The 21066-nt window shown below is 33.8% G+C and overlaps 1 protein-coding gene across 1 annotated transcript in view; it reads right to left on the reverse strand.

The window, feature by feature from the left end:
* Positions 1–21066, reverse strand: part of LOC129227671 (arf-GAP domain and FG repeat-containing protein 1-like) — a 45555-nt gene that overhangs the window by 17996 nt on the left and 6493 nt on the right. Inside the window, exons 3-4 of the mRNA XM_054862263.1 lie at positions 12962–13201; positions 8775–8880 (exon numbers count right to left, since the gene is read on the reverse strand). Of these exons, the coding sequence (XP_054718238.1) occupies positions 8775–8880; positions 12962–13201 (346 nt within the window). The remainder of the gene's footprint in view (positions 1–8774; positions 8881–12961; positions 13202–21066) is intronic.

The following is a 21066-nucleotide window of genomic DNA, read 5'->3' on the forward strand; positions in this document are numbered from 1 at the left end:
GCTTAAGAACTCTCCACTGGACTTCTTTCAAAATCAAAGTTTCGAAAACCCTCTTCTATTCTACTTTTGTAAAATGAAAGGATACATTTCAAGGACTTCCCCTCCCTTCCTTTTCTTTGTTATCTCCCTATCTTCTTTTTTGTGTCAATTACTGATATAAGAATTTTGGAACCCGAGTTTCTACAATATTTATATCCATAATTCCCGAGTTTTTTTCTCCTAAACCATTTGAGTGCTTTTGTTTTAAAAAATGAAATTTTCTATTTCCAGCCTGATATTTTTATTTGCTTGAAATACAAGCGTTTAAGGTCTCAGTAAAAATACTTTTCCTATTTTTGACTGATATGGTACCTTTTAGAGGTACAGGAGTGACATTCACCATAGGCGCAACAAAAAAAAGGGGGAGGGGACGTAATTCGCCAAGATTATTTCGAAAAATATGAGTTTAAAGTTAATTACTTTAATTGCTTTTTCAAAAAAAAAAAAGTTACAATTGAGCTAAAAGGATAAAAGAGGCAATCCCTAATGCCTCCCGCATAAAAATAGAAAAATTTTGCGTGCATGGCACATTTTCTGGGTCTTCTTAATACTTCTACACTAGATTGTCTCCCCTTCTCTCGCGAAAAAAACATTCAAGATAATATAAAATTTTGGCTTCAATTTCATAAATGTTTTGAGTGAGAGGCCTCAAAAACTCTTCCTTAAGTATATTTAAGGCTAAAAAACATTTTTGGCGCTTCAATTTCGAAAAGTTTCCAGAGGACCTTGAATCGCTCCTCCTTCTAAACATCACTGGAATTCCTCTAAATCTGCATTTTTCAAACTATAATTTCAAAAATTGGGCGGGAAGGGGGGGGGGGGGGCGCAAAGAGAACAATTCAATTGCAAAATTTGCCGGCGGAGGGAACCCGAACCTCTTATTCCCCAAGACCTACACTATCAAACAGCGTCTAACACAGTGTTTTTACAGCTACAGCTTAGAGACTTTTTTAAGGGAGAAATCTCTGGATCCCCCTACTTCTATGTGAATATTCTACTTGCGAACGTTTCATAATCAATTGCTACATGTTATTTTCACTAATGAATTTCCATGAAACGAGGTGGTGGGAGGGCGCCATCCTTAGAGTTCACCGAATATGCTATGGACTCCATAGACACGCCACTGAGCACCTTAAATTTTCAAACAAGCATCTTTTGTTTTCCTTCACGAAAAGCATAATATTCCTTGATATTTTTAGTAAGTGTTAAAATTTTATGAATGTCGTGTAAAAAGGGGGAAAAAATCAATTTGAAGGGTGTCAAAAACAGTTCCCATTCAAATTTAGAACCCGAATTGATTTTGAGAAACGTATAGTGGAGGAGCAAATAGTCAAATTTTATCACCCATGCAATTTTTGTGATACAATTATGGGAGTTATTTTTTCTAAAGGGTATTGGCACGAGGAAACAAATTCAGATGTTGCCAACCTCGAAAATGTTTCAGGGGGCAGGGGGGGGGGGGGAAATCAGAATTGTGCTGGGGAGCAAGTGGTTTTCCATTCAATTTTTGTGATCTAGTTACGAGACTTAGTTTCTCTAAAAGGTATCGGCACATGGAAAACGAATTTCGATGTTGCCAACTCCAAAAATGGAGCAGATGGGCAAGGAGGTTATAACTGGAATGGGGGGCAAGTGGTTTTTGTTGTGATTTTTCTGATAAAATTATGGGAGTTAGTTTTTCTGATAGGTTTTGGCCTAGGAAAAGGAGTTAGTATTGAATTTGTACCCTTTACCCAGGCCCGTCATTTGAAGGTGGGGGGGAGGGGGGTGTTAGGGGAGCCCTCTGAAATTTAAATTCTAACATTTTTACCTATAGGCATTGTTTTCGACCCCCCTCGTCCGATCAGGTGGGATTCAATTGAACAATAACTTGCTTCACTTAACCAGCAATTTCTTCATAATTGTTGCGCTCACGACCATTTTTAATATCTTAAAGCATGCCTAATGGAAATTTATAGAATTACGAATGCACTGTAAATTTTATAGGCTATAGGTATTCAACTTACAGGTCGTATTCGGTTCACCTTTTAATTATGAGTGGCCTGGAATATGCTACCTCAATTTTAAGTTACGAAAAGTGAGTGCACAAAAGCTAGGTAAAGCATTGCAGATTTTTTGAGAGCAATTAGTCTTCTCCTTTTACCGCTCCCAAACAATGGTAATTTCAAATCTGAAACCGACAAATAATTTTAGATATCTAGGAAAATAGGTTTGCTTCTCTACATCAAAAGTTTTAGAATTTCCGAATCGTAAAATAGTGGCCAGGACGAGCCACTCGCTTCCTCTTCTCCTTCGTTATGCCACTGGTTACCCCAAGCAGGCCAGTCATTTCAAAATTTTCCCAGACAGCAAAGGCAGGCTGACATTATTGCCTAAATATATGGTTTTGAGTACAAGGAACCGCTTATCCAGATTCATTTTCCTTCACATATTCACATCTTTTACACTGAAAAGGGAGCTGGCTCTTAACTCTGAAATGCAATTTAAGTTGGATGTTTATCTGTTATGATGTTGTTATTAATGGATTTAAGTATTTTAAGCTTTGAAAACTTGTTGTAAACTAACAAATGTTGAAAACAAACTGTTTTACATTTGCAGCTATATAGAGCTATATATTTGCAGTTATATACATATATATGTTACTAGCAGTACCCGCACAGCGATGCCCGTGCTAAAAATTTGATGAAGGTCCATCGAATAAAAAAAAAAATTAACGCCCCCTCCTCTCTGATGAGAAATGATCATTTTTCTTTGTATAAAATGAGTACTCACCTTTTCAAAAAAAAAAAAAAAAAAAGTTTCTTTGGAATTTAAAACTTTTCGTCAAATGATTAAATTAGATTTACATTTTCTTTAAAACTCTAGTTAGCGAGTGAAGCGGTTTTTACTGCAATATAAAACTAGGGCGGTGACAGATCAGGGAAATCAGGGAAAAGCCAGGGAACTTTATCACTCAGGGAAAAATCAATGAAATTTGAAAAAATAACAAAAAATCAGGGAAAATTGATCAAATGAAGAGAAATTTTTTTTTTCTTCCTTGCAAAATGAAGGACTTTGATTCCCTACGAATTTTCCGCCAATTATTTGTTTTAAAAAAGTAAAATTAATGAGGTGTGATTATACAGTGCCGCATATTTGTGCATCTTTTTTCCTCAAGGTCAAAGTATTCAATCTTAGGATGAGCTTCCTAAGATTGCTTCTATGTCTGTAAAGTTGTTTATTTTACCTTGCTTGAATTTTCCTTCCAAGCATTCCAAGCTACGTAAAATAAACAACCCTACAGGCAAAGAGGAAGCCGTCATTAATGACTTGGCTCCCTTGCCTTTACTCATTGTCTTGAAGTAATTAGCATACTGTTATCACAATTTCAAGGAAAAAAATCTTTTTTAAATTAATGCTGAAAAAATCTTAAAAGTTATCACTTGGCGTTATTAATTTAATTACTAAAATAGAATTTTGTCTGAAGATCTTTTTTTTTTGCCATGGTATTATTCACTGTCACTTCAGATTACAAATATTTCTTTAAAAATGGTTTTAATAATTTCTTAGAATTCTTACGTTAACTGCTTCCTGGAAGTAAAGTATTTGTTTTGGATTTAATTTCCTACAATATTTCTCTGTTGATAATTTAATATACTATTTTACCAAAAAAAAAAAAAGGAACATCTTTTCAAAATATATTTTTAATTAATAGCTTAAACCATCCTAAACACTGCATTTTTAAAAAATATGCAATGCTTTTCAGGTAGGGCAAAGAAAGGAAACCATTATCATTGGTAACGTAAATCAGGGATATTTGGTGAACTTAATGAGGGAAAAGTCAGGGAACTTTTTTTTCCAGTTCCTGTCGCCACCTTGAAAATATTTCGCCAAATAAACAAAAAAAGACATCAAATAATATCTTTCAAATGTAAAAATAATTCCCTAACTCTATTGTTTATCGCCAATTTTGCCCAGCAACCACGCTATCATAATCTATCCGTCTAACGAAAAAAAAAACATGCCGTGGACCATTCAAAAAGCATCGTCAGAAAAAAAGAAAATGTCGTACATTTCACTCGAATAAAAACAAATCAAAAGTTTATTTTATTTCAAATCAAATCGCCAAAACAATGAATTTCATTAACGGTTGCCTTAAAACAATAATCCTAGACTGAACAGCAAAGGGCCTAACACGCCAAGCGACCACGCTACCGGAAGTCTGTCCTTTTGCGAGTGAAGCGGATGTTTTTTCTTTGGCAAGAATAAATGTTTCGCCAAACAAACAAAAAGGTATATGATCACATTAACAGTAGCTTTCACATCTTTATATATTAAGAGCTGCGTTTCCCGGCTTTGCCCGGTCTACCTTGAGAGTAAAAATTGCGTTGAGTGACATATATTCCACAATCAGGCTTAAATAAAAGGAAAAAAAATTAATTTGAATTTTGACATCTTGAATTCAAATTATGTTTTTCGCAATCACGAGTGTGTGTATGTAGGCTTGTGTGTTTGTGTGTGGGGGTATGTGTTTGTGTGTACAGGTTATGTGTATGTGTGTGTAGGGATATGTGTTTGTGTCTGTGTGCAGGCATGAATGTGTATGTGTGTGGGTGTTTGTATGTATGCGTGTGTGTATGTGTTTGTGTATGTGTGTAGGTGTATATGTGTGTATGAGTGTGTGTGTGTGTAGTTGTGTATGTATGTGCATGTGTGTAGGACATGGATGCAACCAGGAGACGGCTTTTGCTAGAGGTGCAGCATCTTGAGGAACCCGTCGACGGTGATGGTGCTGAGGGTGGCGGTGGGAAAAATCAAAGGAACGCCAAAAACAGTCAAGTGAGAACAATAAGCAATCGTGATTGCTCAAAAAAAAAAAAAAACACTATGCAAAAATTACCCTTCCAAACATTGATGACAGATATTAAAATACTTCTAAGAAATTAAAATGCGAAAAATGGATTTTGAAAGCGTAACCATGGAAACATGAAATGAATTCAAAATGTATTCAAAAAGCGTAACCGTGGAAACGTGAAAATAAAATAGTTGACAACCTGAATCAAAATGACATATTTCGAAATTGATTTAAAAACGCTTGTAACTTTTTTTCCTTTATAGATAGAAGCTAATTTTTTCGACCATAGGTCGAGAGAGATCTGGAGTAAAAAATCTCGCTTTTTCCAATGCTGTCAAAAGGAAAACTGTGGGACAATTCCTTTTTATTGATAGATTTAATGAAGAAAGTAGTGTCTAAATTTCAGCTAAGCCTAAAAAAGGTCGAGCGAAAAATGCAAATTACTCTTGTCGTAATGAAATTAGAGCATCGAAACAAATTGCTTAGAACGTGGAAAATTCTACCCTTTTCAAAGGTATATAATATTAATATGTGCAAGTAATTTTTCACCCCTTTAATAGCCAAAGGTGAAATTTGCGCCTAAATTGGAATAAAAAAAGAACTATTTATCGGATTTTTTTCGAATTATAGCCTATGTTACTCAGTGAGAAGGCACCTTTCATACAGTGAAAGAATAGGGAAGTATCAACCTATCAAATATTCCAATTTTAACTATTGCACAATGTTGACAAGCTTACAAAACACAAAAATTCTCCATGGCCGGATTTTTAAAACCAACGATTGATTTTTTATGAATTTTTTAAAGAGCGATGCGCAAAAAAGAGGTGTGGCCTAAAACGTCAGCAGCTGACGTCATTTCCCTGTTCCGATCAGAGCTCCATTTCCATGCCGTGTTGCGCCTACCAGGAGGTGAATAGCACTGTCTTTTTCAGCCTTTTTAAAGCCTTTAACCAGCATTTTTTCCATCATGGAGCTAGGATTCACGAAAGGTCAATCCAATAACCTTCCTCAAGTAAAGTCATTCATGGTGTTTGACTTTTTTCGAAAGGACGAGAGATTTAATGTCCTAGAAGTACGGGGAGTGAAACAACAAAGTTTCACCATTGTTATTCTTTAAAATTGTACGTACATATCCGTCTATGTTTGCAGTTCATATTATTCGCATTAGTTTCCCTTATCAAGATTGATCATTTCCATTTGTGTGTCGATGGTTTTTTTATCTGAATATATAAATTACAATGTAAGAGCACTATTCCAGTTCTTACTTGGCGGCTTTTAATGAGGCGCGCATTTTGTAACAACCCTACTGCAAGTGATTCCAGTACTAAGTTTTAGAGCAGTTTTTGCGTGAAAATTTTTCGCTTTGTTGGCAATAAAAGTTGATCTGCTTTTTTTTTTTTGTGGAAAATTGTTTTAAATCCATTAATACATGTTAATTATCCTTGAGTTTTTGTGCAACTTAGCAAAAAAAGGAAAAATATATTTTTTTGCTCTTTTGATAAAAATAATAAATTTGAAAATGGTGTTCATTTCATAAAATAAGTACCTTTTTGCATGTGAGAAAGGTCTTGTATATATAGAAACGCTTCTGGTGATAAACTGAAAATGTATTTTTAAATTATCAATTTGTAATAGTTAAATTTGAAGATAGTTTGAATGCTAAAAAGAAAGCATTAATAGTTTTTGCATTGTTATTAAAATGGAAATAGTAATGCATCTATTACTTTCTATTTAAGTTTATTGTGCAGGGTTTAAATTCTTTTGTTTACTTGCATTTTTTTTCAAAATTTTTCATATGCTTATTAAGCATTTATTTATGAACAGTTGTGAACATATATTTCAAACTGTATTTCTCACTTGACAAAGTTTTAATTAAAATGAAGTGCAAATTTTCATTTTCAAATTTTAATTAATAAACACACTTGAAAACACTTCTTTCGAAGATCCTGCTGGGACGGAACAATAACAAATCAATTGTGAGGAGTTTTTTTAGATGTAGATACGCATCCAGGAACGAAGCAATACTTGTAATTGATTCTACTAGCCATGACAAAGAAAATCAAATTAAAAACAATCGCAGAATGCATTAAACCCTACAGACAGCAAAGGATTTTCACTAGCCTTTTATGCGCGCTGCTGTTAGAAGGCTCTTGTTTTCCCGCGCCTTCCCCCAAAGATCGCCAAGCACTTCTTTGTCCTAGCCAACCCCGCCGCCTCGCAGCGTGGCAGTGACGTCAGTCAAAGGACTTACAAGCAAATGACGTCACTCGCGCGTGAACATAAAAAAATTATTTAAAAAAAAGTATTAGTCGTATCGTAAAAATTTTTTCGCAGATGATGTTCATGTATGTTACTCTATCATATAAAAATAAAATTAGAAAATCGAATACTTCCCTATTGTTCAAATAGGTGCAATAGTTCCGGAGATTACATCGAACATATAAACACACAAAAATTCGTCCTCTCTCTTTATAATATTAGTAAAGATATATGAAGTCAACTCTTGATAACTCGAAGTCCCAAGGGAACATTCGAGTTATTGGTAGTTCAAGTTACAGGAAGTTTCCACAATAATGTCAAGAGTTTGGGACCCGATAAAAACTTTGAGATCAAGGAATATTCGAGTTATAAACTTTGAGTTATCGAGATTAGGCCGATCTGCCCCCCGCAGTATTTTTGGGCTGGCAACATTCAAATTCGTTTTCCTCGTGTCAGTAACTTTCAGAAAAACTAACTCCCAGAATTGTACCACAAAAAATGAACGGAAAGTCACTTGCCCCCTCTCCCACTGCAGTTATAGCCCCCTCCCCCTGCACAAATTTTGGGGTCGGCAACATCCTAACTCGTTTTCCTTGTGCCAATACCTTTCAGAAAAACTAACTCCCGTAACTATATCACAAAAATTGAATGGAAAATCACTTGCCCCCAGTGCAGTTTAACTCCCCTTCCTGCCCCCCGAACCATTTTTGGAGTTGGCAACATCTGAATTCGTTTTCTTCCTGTTAATACCTTTCAGAAAAACTAACTCCGGTAATTGTATCACAAAAATTGAACGGAAACCACTTGCCCCCCTGCAGTTATAACCACCCCCTCTGCCCCCTGAAACATTTTCGAAGTTGGCAACATCTAAATTCGTTTTCCTCGCATCAATGCCATTCAGAAAAACCAACTCTCATAATTGTATCACAAAAATCGCAAGGGAAACCATTTGCTCCCAGACTAATAGCCGTGCAGCACCATTGCATGAAAACATTTTTTTTTTAAAATCATAACATAAATGAAATGCGTATACAAGAAGAAGAAATGATGAAAGCTGAGTGTGTGATGTGGAAGCTGAAGCTGGTTTGTAGAATATGCCTTTGCCCGTCGGCCACCTCATTCTCGTTTCAGTAGTCTGCACATTACAGCAAAATATTATGGACTTTTAATTTCGTCTTTTTTTTTTTTTTTTTTTGAGCTAATGGGTGTACTGCGGTACCCTGGTGACTCCCATGCGCAGGCCTTTGGTGCTAAACATAAAAGTCTTATCTGAGTCCGAGTTCAAAATGAGGAATTGCTGTTTAAAGTTTTTGTACCTCCCATGTATTTGATTCAGATGCATTTTCTAAGAACTCTTTTAAAAATATTTCCCATTCTCAAATGACCATAAAACATTGTATTTAGGTAAAATATGTGGCAAAGAATCACCAGGTAACCATGACTAAATTTTGATAAAAAGTGCAGATACGACTTTTGTGCTTAGTGCGGCAGTATAGCCTTTGAGCCCTTATCGCCTTGATTCCGCATCACACAGTGAAAAATAAAACAGTTAAAGGTATCACAGAATCGAAACAAATGCAAGAATAAATTTTTTACAGGTGTCTTCCTTCAAAGAAGAGCCTTTTATGGGAAATATAATTACCTTGCTTGCTTTCCTTGAAAGGATCCCCAAAATCTTTAAATAAATCTGGAGAAGAGTTGACTGCAATATTTCCAGAAGACAATGCTTGAGGCAGACCTCCAGATTTCTATTTTTTTAATATAAACATTCATTTTAAAGAAAGCTACAAAAATAAATTTAAGCTTTTTACAGGCTAGAAAATTTGATTAATTAACACCTATAGAGTTTAGATTTTGATTATATTACATTATAAGAAAATAATGTACCACAATTTTAAAACAATAAACTCAAAGTTCTCAACTTAATAATCTCCATAGAAAACCAATTTACAGCATCAATATCAAAGCTTTGAAGTTTTTATTCACTATCACCAGCAATTTATGAACATTACTTAATGGAAAATTTAGACACAAAATAAAAATATAAAGGGTTTTAAATAATTTCAAGTAGCATTATTTATCAAACTTGATACAATAAGACAAATTTGCAATTAAATTCTACTCCCTCAATTATTCTTTATCACACGTAAGAGGAAACTGAAGAATGATATACGGTTGAGTCCCAAAAGCTCAGCACTCAATGACTGGGCCAATTCCTGTATACTCTGCTGTAGCTAGCTAGGCCAAAAAAACAATGCAAACAAAACAAATCTTTGTTCTTTCACCCATTGTTTAGAACATAGCATTTTCAAATGGTCATTGTTTGGCTCATATTAGGTCAAGTTTCCAAGACTCTACTAGGTCATTCCATATCAAATCATCCAGTCAGAAATGAAAATGAAACCATTGGTCTCAGATTGTAATAATTTTTTTTTTTAATTTGTTCCATTTACTATCACTATCAATCAACCCTCTATATATATATATATATATATATATATATATATATATATATATATATATATATATATATATTCATATCTTGAATACTTTTTGGGATTATTATATTTGGGACATTAATTTTTGAAAATGTGTTAAAACAAACGATTTTGCTTTTCCCGAAATTTTTTTTGCTAGTGACATAGTTAAAGCCAAAAATTCATAACTTGAACCAATTTTCATGATATCACAAAACTTTTTCACTAGAATGTTCACAATAACTTGCAGAATAAGAAAAAAATGAATTTGACAATATATTTATTAAAGGGTGCAATCATTATAAGCTCAAACTTGGATTTCTAAAATATTTTGAAGAAAAAAACACTACACTACTATTTGTGCAAAAGAAAAGTATCAAGGATAAAAAAATTTTGAAAAAAAAAAAAAAAAGAACCGATTTCAAAATTGCTCTAAAAAGTGAAAAATAATTTTATTATTTAAACACCATCAATAATACTTTTAAACATAATTTTTGAAGTTGGTGCAAAAACGATCGATAAAATCATTCACAGCCATAACTCAACTACAAGTATAAATTTAACCAGGTCCAGTTTCTTCACTACCACATGCATTACGCATTGATGACAGCATATTTGAGTAACGATATAAATATTTCGTTCCTAACTTTGGATGATTTTTTGATAACAATATGAACGAAGCATGGTTACAATGGATTTTACTTTTTGTTTTTGTGCCAACTTCAAAAATTATGTTTAAAAGTATTATCGATGGTGTTTAAAGAATAAAATTATTTTTCACTTTTTAGAGCAATTTTGAAGTCCGTTCTATTTTTTTTTTTCAAAATTTTTTTATTTCATTCTTTTTAGTGTAAATGTAGATGTTTCAGTAAAAGTAAGAAGTTACCTAGCAAGAAGTTCGGCTCTATATCACTGTATTGCTTTAGAAAAACCTTTATTCAAAATTATCATTACAATTACTATTAATGTTACTGTTATATGGCACCAAACTTTAACAATGAGTTTCATATTGTCGCGTAGATGAAGATAGCGAAGACAATGTGAAAGCCAAATGAAGCGAATACTCGTTAGTCTCAACTCGAGATCTTTATTCAGAATCACGAATGAACGTTACATCCCCTTTACATACAACTTGAGAAAGTGCAGGAACTTTCCAGACTTGGAAAGATACAGAAATTAATAGAACATTCGAGAAACAGAAGAAACGAAATTTTAGTAAAATTCACTTTGTCCTAGTCGGGATTTGAACCTGGGTCGCTCGTGTGGGAGGCGAGAATTCTACCACTGAGCCACCGTTATCCACGGATGAAGAGTGCGAACTTCACTACAATATGATTTTAATCATTTAATAGGGAAATTGCATAAAATTTACTGTTTTTTGCCCATAACTTTTTTTTTAAAGAACAAATACGGTCAAACAAAGTAATGGGACCTAAGTTGAGCTATCCCCTATCCATTAAAAAAAGAATCATCAAAATCGGTTCACTAGGTGAGACGCTATGAGTGGACAAACAAAAAAAACATACATACAGTATGAACTGATAACCGCCTCCTTTTTTAAGTCGGTTAAAAAATATCTACAACTTGTGCACTTTGAGGACATGAAGATGCTGTATATTTGATTCTCAGGGACACTTTTGTGGCGCTGACACCAAAAAGTTACCAAGAAACCTAGTGTGTGTACTTTACTGCACCATAATAATAATAAGCTGCTCATAATGTCCAACTTGAAATGTTTTCATATTTTACGTAATAACTTAGGTACTGTGAGCTAGTGGTGACTAAAGGATGTTATTTCACTTCTAGATAGAAAGGACTGTAATTATGTTTAAAAATGCATTTATAAGGTCATAAGTAAATTCTCTAGGCTCTACTAGGAAAATCTTCAATTTATAGATAAATAAGAAGTATAAAGAATCCTGTTTCCCAGAGATTTATTTATTGTGGTCGAGTCCGGAATGGATTAATTGCGATAAACTGAAGTTAACTTTACTCTGAGTTAACTTCAGTTAGAATAGTAATTAAAAAATAATATAAAGTAATAATTACATCATATTGAGTAATTTAAGCCTTTATTAATTCTCAAAATCTTGCTTTCAAAGAACTGAATACACAAATTATCCTTACTTTTTTAAAATAAATGCATCATTGTGTGGAAAGACAAAAAGAAAACTGAGAAAAAATGGGATAGGATGGACTTCTATTCCAAAATATTTGAAACCAAAATTTTAAAAAGGGAGGCATAATTTAAATAATCAGTGCTTTGTTTCATTCTTTCTTTATTAACATCATTCGCGTAGTTTGCTTTTTTTTTTTTTTTTCAAAATACGAAAAGTAGGGAACGTTTGAAAATTTTCTGAAATATAGCTGAAAAATTAAGAAATTATTCTTAGGGTTTCTGGAGTAGGAGATTCTTTCATGGCATCTACCATTGCAAAAAATTTGGTTGATTCATAACATGGCATAACTGATGTTGACATTATTTCAAATGGGCAATTCAGAACAAAATTTTAATTTAACAAATCTGAATAAAATGATTTTTGGCAAATGGATACATGATTACCACCTTTTCTATCAAAAAAGTCTAAATTTTTGGTTCAAAAAAAAAATAAATAGATAAACAATCAATAAATTATAAATACAAAACAAAAAAGCCAAAAGTCACTGCATCATTTTAATGAGGTCTTGGCGGCCTTGGATTCATGCCTTGGCAGCCTGGTAGGTAGCTGAATAGCACATTTAGCTCAGAGGAGGAAGGATATGAGTTCAATGCTTCTTGCTGCATGGATGTAATTTTCTTCACAGGGTTGTTAAATTATATCATTTTATCGCATTGTATCTCACTCTTGGAAATGATGTACAAGAGTTTATAAGAGGGTTCGCATTAGCTCAATCACAAAAACTCAAAAATATATGATCAACAGAAAGTTCTACAAGCACTGAAAAAACTCAGCAATTTAACTATTAATTTCATTTAGATAATTAGGAAGAACTATATCATTTCAAGAAATATTAGATCGAAATATTTATCTCTTATGCTTTCAGAACACAAGACATTAATCTTTTACCATGTGATCAAGATTAGCTCTCATACTGGTTGATGAAAGATGGCTAATAAAGGCAGTGGGGAGCAAATGTTATTCCTTAAGATTCTATTGCTCAAAAAGAACCTATAATAAAATTAATAAATCACAAGAATGTTGAAGTCTAGTTCTTTATGTAACACAACTCATCTGACTAAAAAAGAGCAGAAATGTTTCCACATGACAAATTAACTTATTAACTTATTGACAAATTAACTATGCAAAATTAAATTATTCCCACATCTTCGACATTAAAATCCATTGTTTACCTGCAACTCTAATGCTTGTCGATTAGGAATGACAGTGTGACTTTTGGATTGAGTAACAGAGTTATTTGATGGAACAGCAGGAGCACGTGGTTTCATCTTCTTAATAGCTTCACGTGGATCAACATAATATTTCTTGTCCTCATATTTCTGGATCATGAATTGCTTTCTCTTTTCAGGGCTTGAAACATCAGATTCAAAACATTTTGGATCATATTTTCCTAACCAAATGTGGTGACAATACTAAAGAAGAAAAAAATAAATATTTGCAATTGTTGATTAAATATGAAAACTCTTACTGTTTAAATTTAGGTGCAATGTGCAGTTTCTTCTATTTGAACTTTTAAAAATCTCATAAAATAAAAAGTTTACACACACACACAAAAAAAAAAAAAAAAAAACTTAAAACACCATTGACATTGCATGTCTTATAAATAAGTTTATCACTAAGGAGTTTTATGTACAACAAAATTAACTATTTTTTCTGTATTAGTCCTATTAACTCTACATCATGCCTAAAGGCACATCATGAATAGGAGTTAGTGGTGCTAGTGATCCTGGGAGTAAACATTTTTTCAGCAGTCTGAGAGATAGAAAACTGAAAAAAGTTTACATTATAAACTTATAGACAGCAGTTTAAACTATGGTAAAAAACCTTGTCAAATACTGTCAAATTTTATATGTAACTTAAGTTAATAAGAAAAATGTATTTATTATTATTTCTTGTTTTTAATTCAAAATATGCAAAAAAATGATTACTTAGACTGATCAGATGTGTGAACTACATTAAATTGCATATCAGTTTTATCCTGCTTACACATTTCAAGTAAAGTGCAGATGCAACATTGTTATTTAGTAGAAAGATGGAACACACAAGATTATAAGATTTAACTTTAAAGCAAATGGAACTGCATAGCTGAAAAGAAACTAATAAAAACCTGATAAGTCCCCCCCCCCTTTTTCCTCACTAAAACACATAAAGAAATGCAGTTGAATACTTGTTTTATAAACTGAATATTAAGTTCAGCAAAAAACTGGGGAAGACCATATGTTGAGATTATTAAGTTTTATTTGGTCTAAATATTCAACTGTTTAAAAATTATTTCCTTTTTACTTCCAGGGAAATTATTCTTTTGAATTTAGTATCAAGATGCAAATATGCATAGTTATTCCTTTTAATTTACATCAAAAAGAATCTGGAGAGTTACTTAAGTATTAACTAAATCAAAAATGCACGCTAACCTAAATTGAGTGCTTAAATATTAAAGGAAGAACCATGAAATGCTTGTGCATATGCATTTCCATAAATTTGAGTTTTGAATCCTAACATTTTACCTTAATTGAAATATACTGGTGTAAGAAATTAAGAGAATTTTCAGATTTGGTCAATTATCTCCAGAACTACTGGACCGATTTTAATGAAATTTGGTATGCGCATACATTGAAACCCACTACAAAACAATTAACCTCCCAAAATTTAAAGTACACACGCATGATCATAAATAACACTTGTTAGAGTCGTATGGCATGAAACAGAGGTTGCAAAAATAAACAAAAAAATGGGTTAGTAGGGCGTATGGTCCCCTCTAACAGACGTATAGGCCTTGCAGTGTTACTCCATACTTGAAATGAAGCAGTTCATGAGATCCTTTAAGAATTATTTCACTCGTTCTTACAACATCATTCTCAGGCTATGGATGGCCCCCAGAGGGGTGTTCCGAGTTGCTATTGCCCTCCTGAGAGCGTTCCAGACATGTTCTATAGGGTTGGAGCCTAAAGATCTACATGGCCAATCCATCGAGTGAATATCCTCCCCTTCCAGAAATTTGTCGACCAAAAGAGCTGTCTGTGGCCTTGCATTAACTTTGGGCTAACAGCGCCCCTCAAGAAGTGAACATAGAGCTCCAAGACTACATCCCTATACCTCGCAATTGTCACAGAGCCTCTATCAAAGACATGGAGGGGTGTGCGGCCATCCAACATGCCTGCCCAGACCTTCAAACTATCACCGCCATAATGGTTGATTTCGCCAATATTGGAGGGTAGGTAGTGATAACTTACGATGTTTCAACGAAAAGCCGAAGGGCTAAATTTCGTAAGTCAGTCAACAATGTTACATGCTTATACAAGCAGAGATAATATCACACAGTGGAAGGTGCAGAATCAAATATTAATGTGAAGAAATGAACATTGGAAACTTGTTAAAATCTTACCAAGAATTTATTGGTCAATAGTAACTAAAAAAAAATATAACTAACAAAACTAAGTTCTTAAGAATAAAACCCGGCCATAAGTGGAGGCGGAGTTCGCAACTCCCCAACACCTATCGGACCTAACTCACAAGAGGCTGACGAACACAAAAGAAGAGAGAGAGAACGATTGGAATCGTTCGCTATTTATACTTGCCTCATTTACATATGATTGGGCATCAAAGGATGCCAACCTAAAACTGAAACTTTACACGTGCCGAAAGAGTTGAGAAGTTATTCTAATTTGAATAAAGTTAATTTTATATTACATTACATTAGGAATGAGAACGCGGATAAATATCGTTTACCGATGTCTATCATATCCCCCCTTCTCATTCAGTAATGTTATTAAACTTTAAATTTTTATACAATTTTAATAGATTCAAAAATAACCCAAAAAAATCCACAAAGGGCCAGGCTTAATCTTTTACAAAAAATTTAACAATTCAACAATAAACAAATATGGATATATATCCATCATAATACATCATCCATCAGCAGCTGCAGCTCAATACATCACCGCTTATTTGATTAAAGTCCTTTCTCAAAAAAGTCCTTCTTGCCTATTGATGATCCACAGTCCAAGGAAATAGTAAGTCCAAGATTAACATTTCCACTGCAATCTATCTTGTCAAACTGTAATTGACAAAAATACTCGAAACAGTATATTTGAAAAAAGATGGGCACAATGATTTTACAAAAAAAATTTTTTTTTTTTCACAATGACAAAATTATTTAAAACGCTTAGTTTCCAAAAATAAACTCTTGTCATTGAATCAAATTCCTCCATCTCAAAGATTAAACCAACGAGAAATTTGAAAAAGAATTTCAGTTGTTACAAAAATATTTATACTTTAATATCCCATTATATTTATTATACTAAACAATTTCATACCATTAAAAATTAACAAAATATTTGTTCACAAAAACGATTCAGTTCAAAACGGGTCTGCGGCTTCGTAAAAATATCAGCCCTATTGGATTTACTGCCTACATGTTTTACGGTAAAAATGTCCCGTTGAATCAAATCACGAACAAAAAATAATTTTACATCAATATGTTTTGTACGGTGATTTTCAATCGGAGATTTAACAAAGTCAATGGCCGATTGACTATCAACGTACATTACAGATTTAATTTTACTTTTTCTAACAATTCCCCAGCGTAAACATTCGTTTAATACACGGTCAAACCACATAAGCTCTTTAGACACTTCACAAAGGGCCACAAACTCACTTTCCATAGTGGAAAGGCTAATACAACGTTCCTTGAAGGTTCACCATTCAATCGGCGCATTATCCAACAAAATTAACTGCCCCCCGAGTGAAGTTCGATCATCTCGATTAGCTGCATAATCGGCGTCAGAAAAAGCTATTAATTGGGTTCTATTACAATTTAATTTAAGTTTTAAATCTTTTGTTTGAAAAACATAACCCAGAAGTTTTAAAAGACCGTTCCAATGAATGACACCAGGATTGCTTTGAAATTGACTGAAGATATTGACCGCATAACAAATGTCCGGTCTCGTTCTGCTCGCAATGAAAGAAAGACAACCCAACAAATTACGATAAGGAATCTTTGACATTTCAAATTTTTCATTTTCTGTATTAGGACAATTCAATTTCGAAAAAACAGTACCTTTACAAATCGGCAATGATGAAACCGAAAAATTAAAATGTTTGAACTTTTCAAAAACTTCAATGATATATTTAGTTTGAAACAAATTCAAACCATTCTCAGTTCTTTCAAATTCAACACCTAACAGTTTTTTCGTTTTTCCGAGAACTTTTAAGTCAAAATTTTTCCTAAGTAAATTTAAAACATGATTTAAATTCTTTTCTTTCCGTGCGAGCAAAACAATATCGTCAACATACAACAATAAAATGACACATGAATTATAAATATAAACACAATTACATTCTTCAAATTTCTGAAAACCAATTTTCAATAAAACACTGTTTATCTCAAAAAACCACATACGGCCACTCTGGTGCAAACCGTAAATTGCTTTATTAAGCTTACAAACTAGATTTTCTTTCCCTTCTATTGCAAAACCAGGTGGTTGTCTCATAAAGATGCATTCTTTTAGAGGTGCATATAAATAAGCATTTTTCACATCGCACTGCAAATCGAACCAACCTTCTGATATTTTCAAGGAAAAGAAAAATCGAACCAATGAAAAATGAATCGTCGGACTAAAAGTCTGATCGTACGATTCAGGGGATTGTGCATATCCCTGAGCAACAAGTCTCCCACGATATCTAACAATTTTCCCCGATTCATCTCTTTTAACATTGAAAACCCATCTCGATCCGATTGGTTTTTCATTTGCAGGCAAAGGTGTTAAAACCCACACTTTTCTAGAATGCATAACCTCTAATTCATCCCTCATTGAATCTAACCACTGGTCCTTTTGCTTAGATTTAAGAACCTGTTTGTAATTCTTAGGAATTACAATTTCATCATCTAGTCATAAGTTACATAAATTTAAATGAACAGTTTGATCAGAAATTTCACCTTGATATAAATTTTTACCATTAAAATCAAATAAATGTGGCTTAAACAAAATAGCATTTTTAGAACAATATTTTTCAACATCATTTAAAGAACGTAATCGTTTAGAAGAATGTTTCTCATAAAAATAAATATCAGTACGAGATTTATCTGACCTTGGGATTGCTTTCCTCACCCATTCTGTTTCACGCAGCTGTGCGCGTGGTGGGTTTTCCCCATTTTCACTCAAGTCAGAATTCGAATCTGATTCATCCCCGCTCGTCTCGCTTTCACTCTCATCAGAAGATAAGAATTTAGACGGCGTACTCGGGCTTTCACTTCCGTTATCCGATTCGGAATTCGGTTCATTTTCTGAATTTTCAGAATCTGATTGAATATTTGACCATTTGAGACAGGGACCCAGCACAGCTCCACTAGAGTCACTCTCTGATATATTTTTAAAAGCTTCTTTGTAATAAACATTTTCATTAAAATTTACATTTATACTTTCAAAAATTTTTCCGCTTTCGGGAATCCAGATACGAAAACCCTTAGTGTTAAATGCATAGCCCAAAAATATACCCTTTTTGGCTTTAACATCAAGTTTATGTCTTTGCTGACGGGGTGTTCCAAGATAACACAAAACACCGAAAGGTTTGACGTGCCTAGCACTTGGCTTACGTCCACCATATAACTCAAAAGGTGTTTTAGTTTGTCCTGAGTGACAAATCCTATTCCAAGTATAATTGAAATAAAGCATAGCATCCGGCCAAAATCTTTTACTTAGCCCGCTTTCTTCCAATAATACTGTTGCAGCATTAGCGGCTGAGCGATTGTACACTTCGGCCAAACCGTTCATCTCTGGACTGAAAATATTGGTTAACTCGTGTTTTATACCGTTATCCAAACAATAGTTGTCAAAAACTTTATTTACGAATTCTCCCCCGTTGTCAGTTCTAACAGCTTTTACTTTAAGATTTAAAAATCTTTCAGCACGCTTTATGTGCCTTATGAAAATTTCTGGTACTTTGCTCTTTTCACTAATTGGATACAAAGCAGATTTACGTGAAAAATCATCAATGATTGATAAATAAAAACGTTCCCCCTTATTTCCCTTAATGTTACATGGACCCCACACATCAGCATGAAGTAATTCTAGGGGACATTTAGACCGTATTTTACCTATTGGTTTAAATGAAACCCGTTTAAATTTACCAATTTTACAATTTTCACAATCTATTTTTACATTCTTGAATTTAGGCAGGCCATGGACACACTCAAATTCACCGCTCTTTCTGATACTATCGGTGTTAATATGTGCCAGCCTTCTATGCCACAATTCTAATTTTTCTACATTAGAGCATTCAATTTTCTCATTTTCGAAATGATCATTACTTTTATTTAGTTTTATACTTTCTTGATACGATTTATTATACAAAATTTGAGGTTTTACAAAATAAATGCCATTTCTCAAAATTGCTCTAAATATAAATCCATTTCGACCAGATATCGTCACGGAGCCGTTTCCCCCTTCAAACTTAGCACCCCCCTTATCGAATTTAGTACCCGATAACAAATTTTGACGCAGATTAGGAGAGTACATTACATCTTTTAAAACAATGATAGTATCATCAAACTTTAATTTCACAGTTCCCATCCCCAAAATGGGGAAAGTTTCATTTCTAACGGCTACAGCCATTTCTTTGTTTCGTAATGGTTTAAAGTCCTCAAACGCACTACGAATGTTGACGAAATGATGGGTGGAACCAGTGTCGAAAATAAATTCATTTGGGTCTTCTGATACTTCATTTAGATGTACTTCGGAAATGAAAAAGTTCTGGTACTCACATGCTTCCTTTTCCACTGATGGGGAACTGCACCTCGCAGTTTTCTTGTTCGCCTTCCTCTTGTTCCGGATTGGTGATCTTGACTTTCTGTTACGTTGTTCGAGGTCCTTGTCAAGCCTCTTATCGTGACACACATTCCGCTTGTGGCCGGGTTTATTACAGTTAAAACAAATTAGTTTCCCTTTTACTCTTTTCTTGTCAAAATTACCCGGTTTCTTTACAAAGTTAGCCCTGCCGATAATTTTATCATCCTCATCTTTTAGTCGAATTCGCGATTCCTCGGCAATAAGTTCGCTGACTACTTTATTAAATGTGAATTCCTGTGCAGTAGTTCTAAGAATAACTTGACAAATATTGTCGAATTCCGAGGGCAAATGACGCAAAATTTGAAAAATCAAATAGTTTTCAGAGAAATTCGCGTCTATAGCCTTAATTCTTTAAAAAATTTGCCTAGTACGGGCAGCGAAAAGATTTATCGACTCTTCCTCTTTTATACGACATTGGGATAACTCTGAAAACAATGTCATGTGCTGACAACGATTGTCAGGAAAGAAGTGATCTTTCAAAGCCTTCCAGGCATCAGCCGCGTTGACCTGATTTTCTATTATCTTTTTGAAATTTTTCTCCAAATTTAAATAAATTATGGATAGAGCCACATCCTGTCGATTTTGAAAATTACGAATCTCTTGCTCAGTAGCCTTTTTTTCATCATTAGAAAAAGGTTCTTTTTCAATACCCCTAATAATATTCCACAGACCTCGTTCCATTAGGACAAATTTGATATCAGATGACCAACTCACATAGTTGTCAGACCTTAATTTTTCGATAGGAACACTCTGGGATGCCATGATTGATAAGAACACGAAAAACCGCCAAAAAATAAAAAAAACCTAATTTCAAAAAAAAACCAACAAAATCTCAAAATATCCCCGAAAAAAAAACCTAAATAGTGCAACTGTTACAGCTTCCCCCCTGGAACAAGTCCAGGTCTTCCGCTGAATTTAGCAGCCACTATTCTGCCTAACACCAAACCAACTATATCCCCCCATAAAATGCAAACGAAACGTCTGAGAAAAGTTTACACTACACATGGCTTAAAGATTCGATACAAATTTCCAAAAGGCAAAAGAAAAACTTCTATTTTCACAGTTTTCATTCAACGCCGATGCGGGGAAAACAATTTGAAAAGATTTCCAAACACTTGTCATCTACCGATTCAGCAAAAAGACAAGTCAGTTACAACATTCCATTTCATCACAAAAACACGAAGTCTAATACTCTACTCTGCTGACAATTCGAAAACATCTTAATACATCATGATACTGAACACGTAATTGTTATGATACAATTGGGTAGGGCTGGGCCCATAACCCTTATGATAACTTACGATGTTTCAACGAAAAGCCGAAGGGCTAAATTTCGTAAGTCAGTCAACAATGTTACATGCTTATACAAGCAGAGATAATATCACACAGTGGAAGGTGCAGAATCAAATATTAATGTGAAGAAATGAACATTG

This window comes from Uloborus diversus, chromosome 8 (genome assembly GCF_026930045.1).
Source record: "Uloborus diversus isolate 005 chromosome 8, Udiv.v.3.1, whole genome shotgun sequence".
Classification (NCBI taxonomy): Eukaryota; Metazoa; Arthropoda; class Arachnida; order Araneae; family Uloboridae; genus Uloborus; species Uloborus diversus.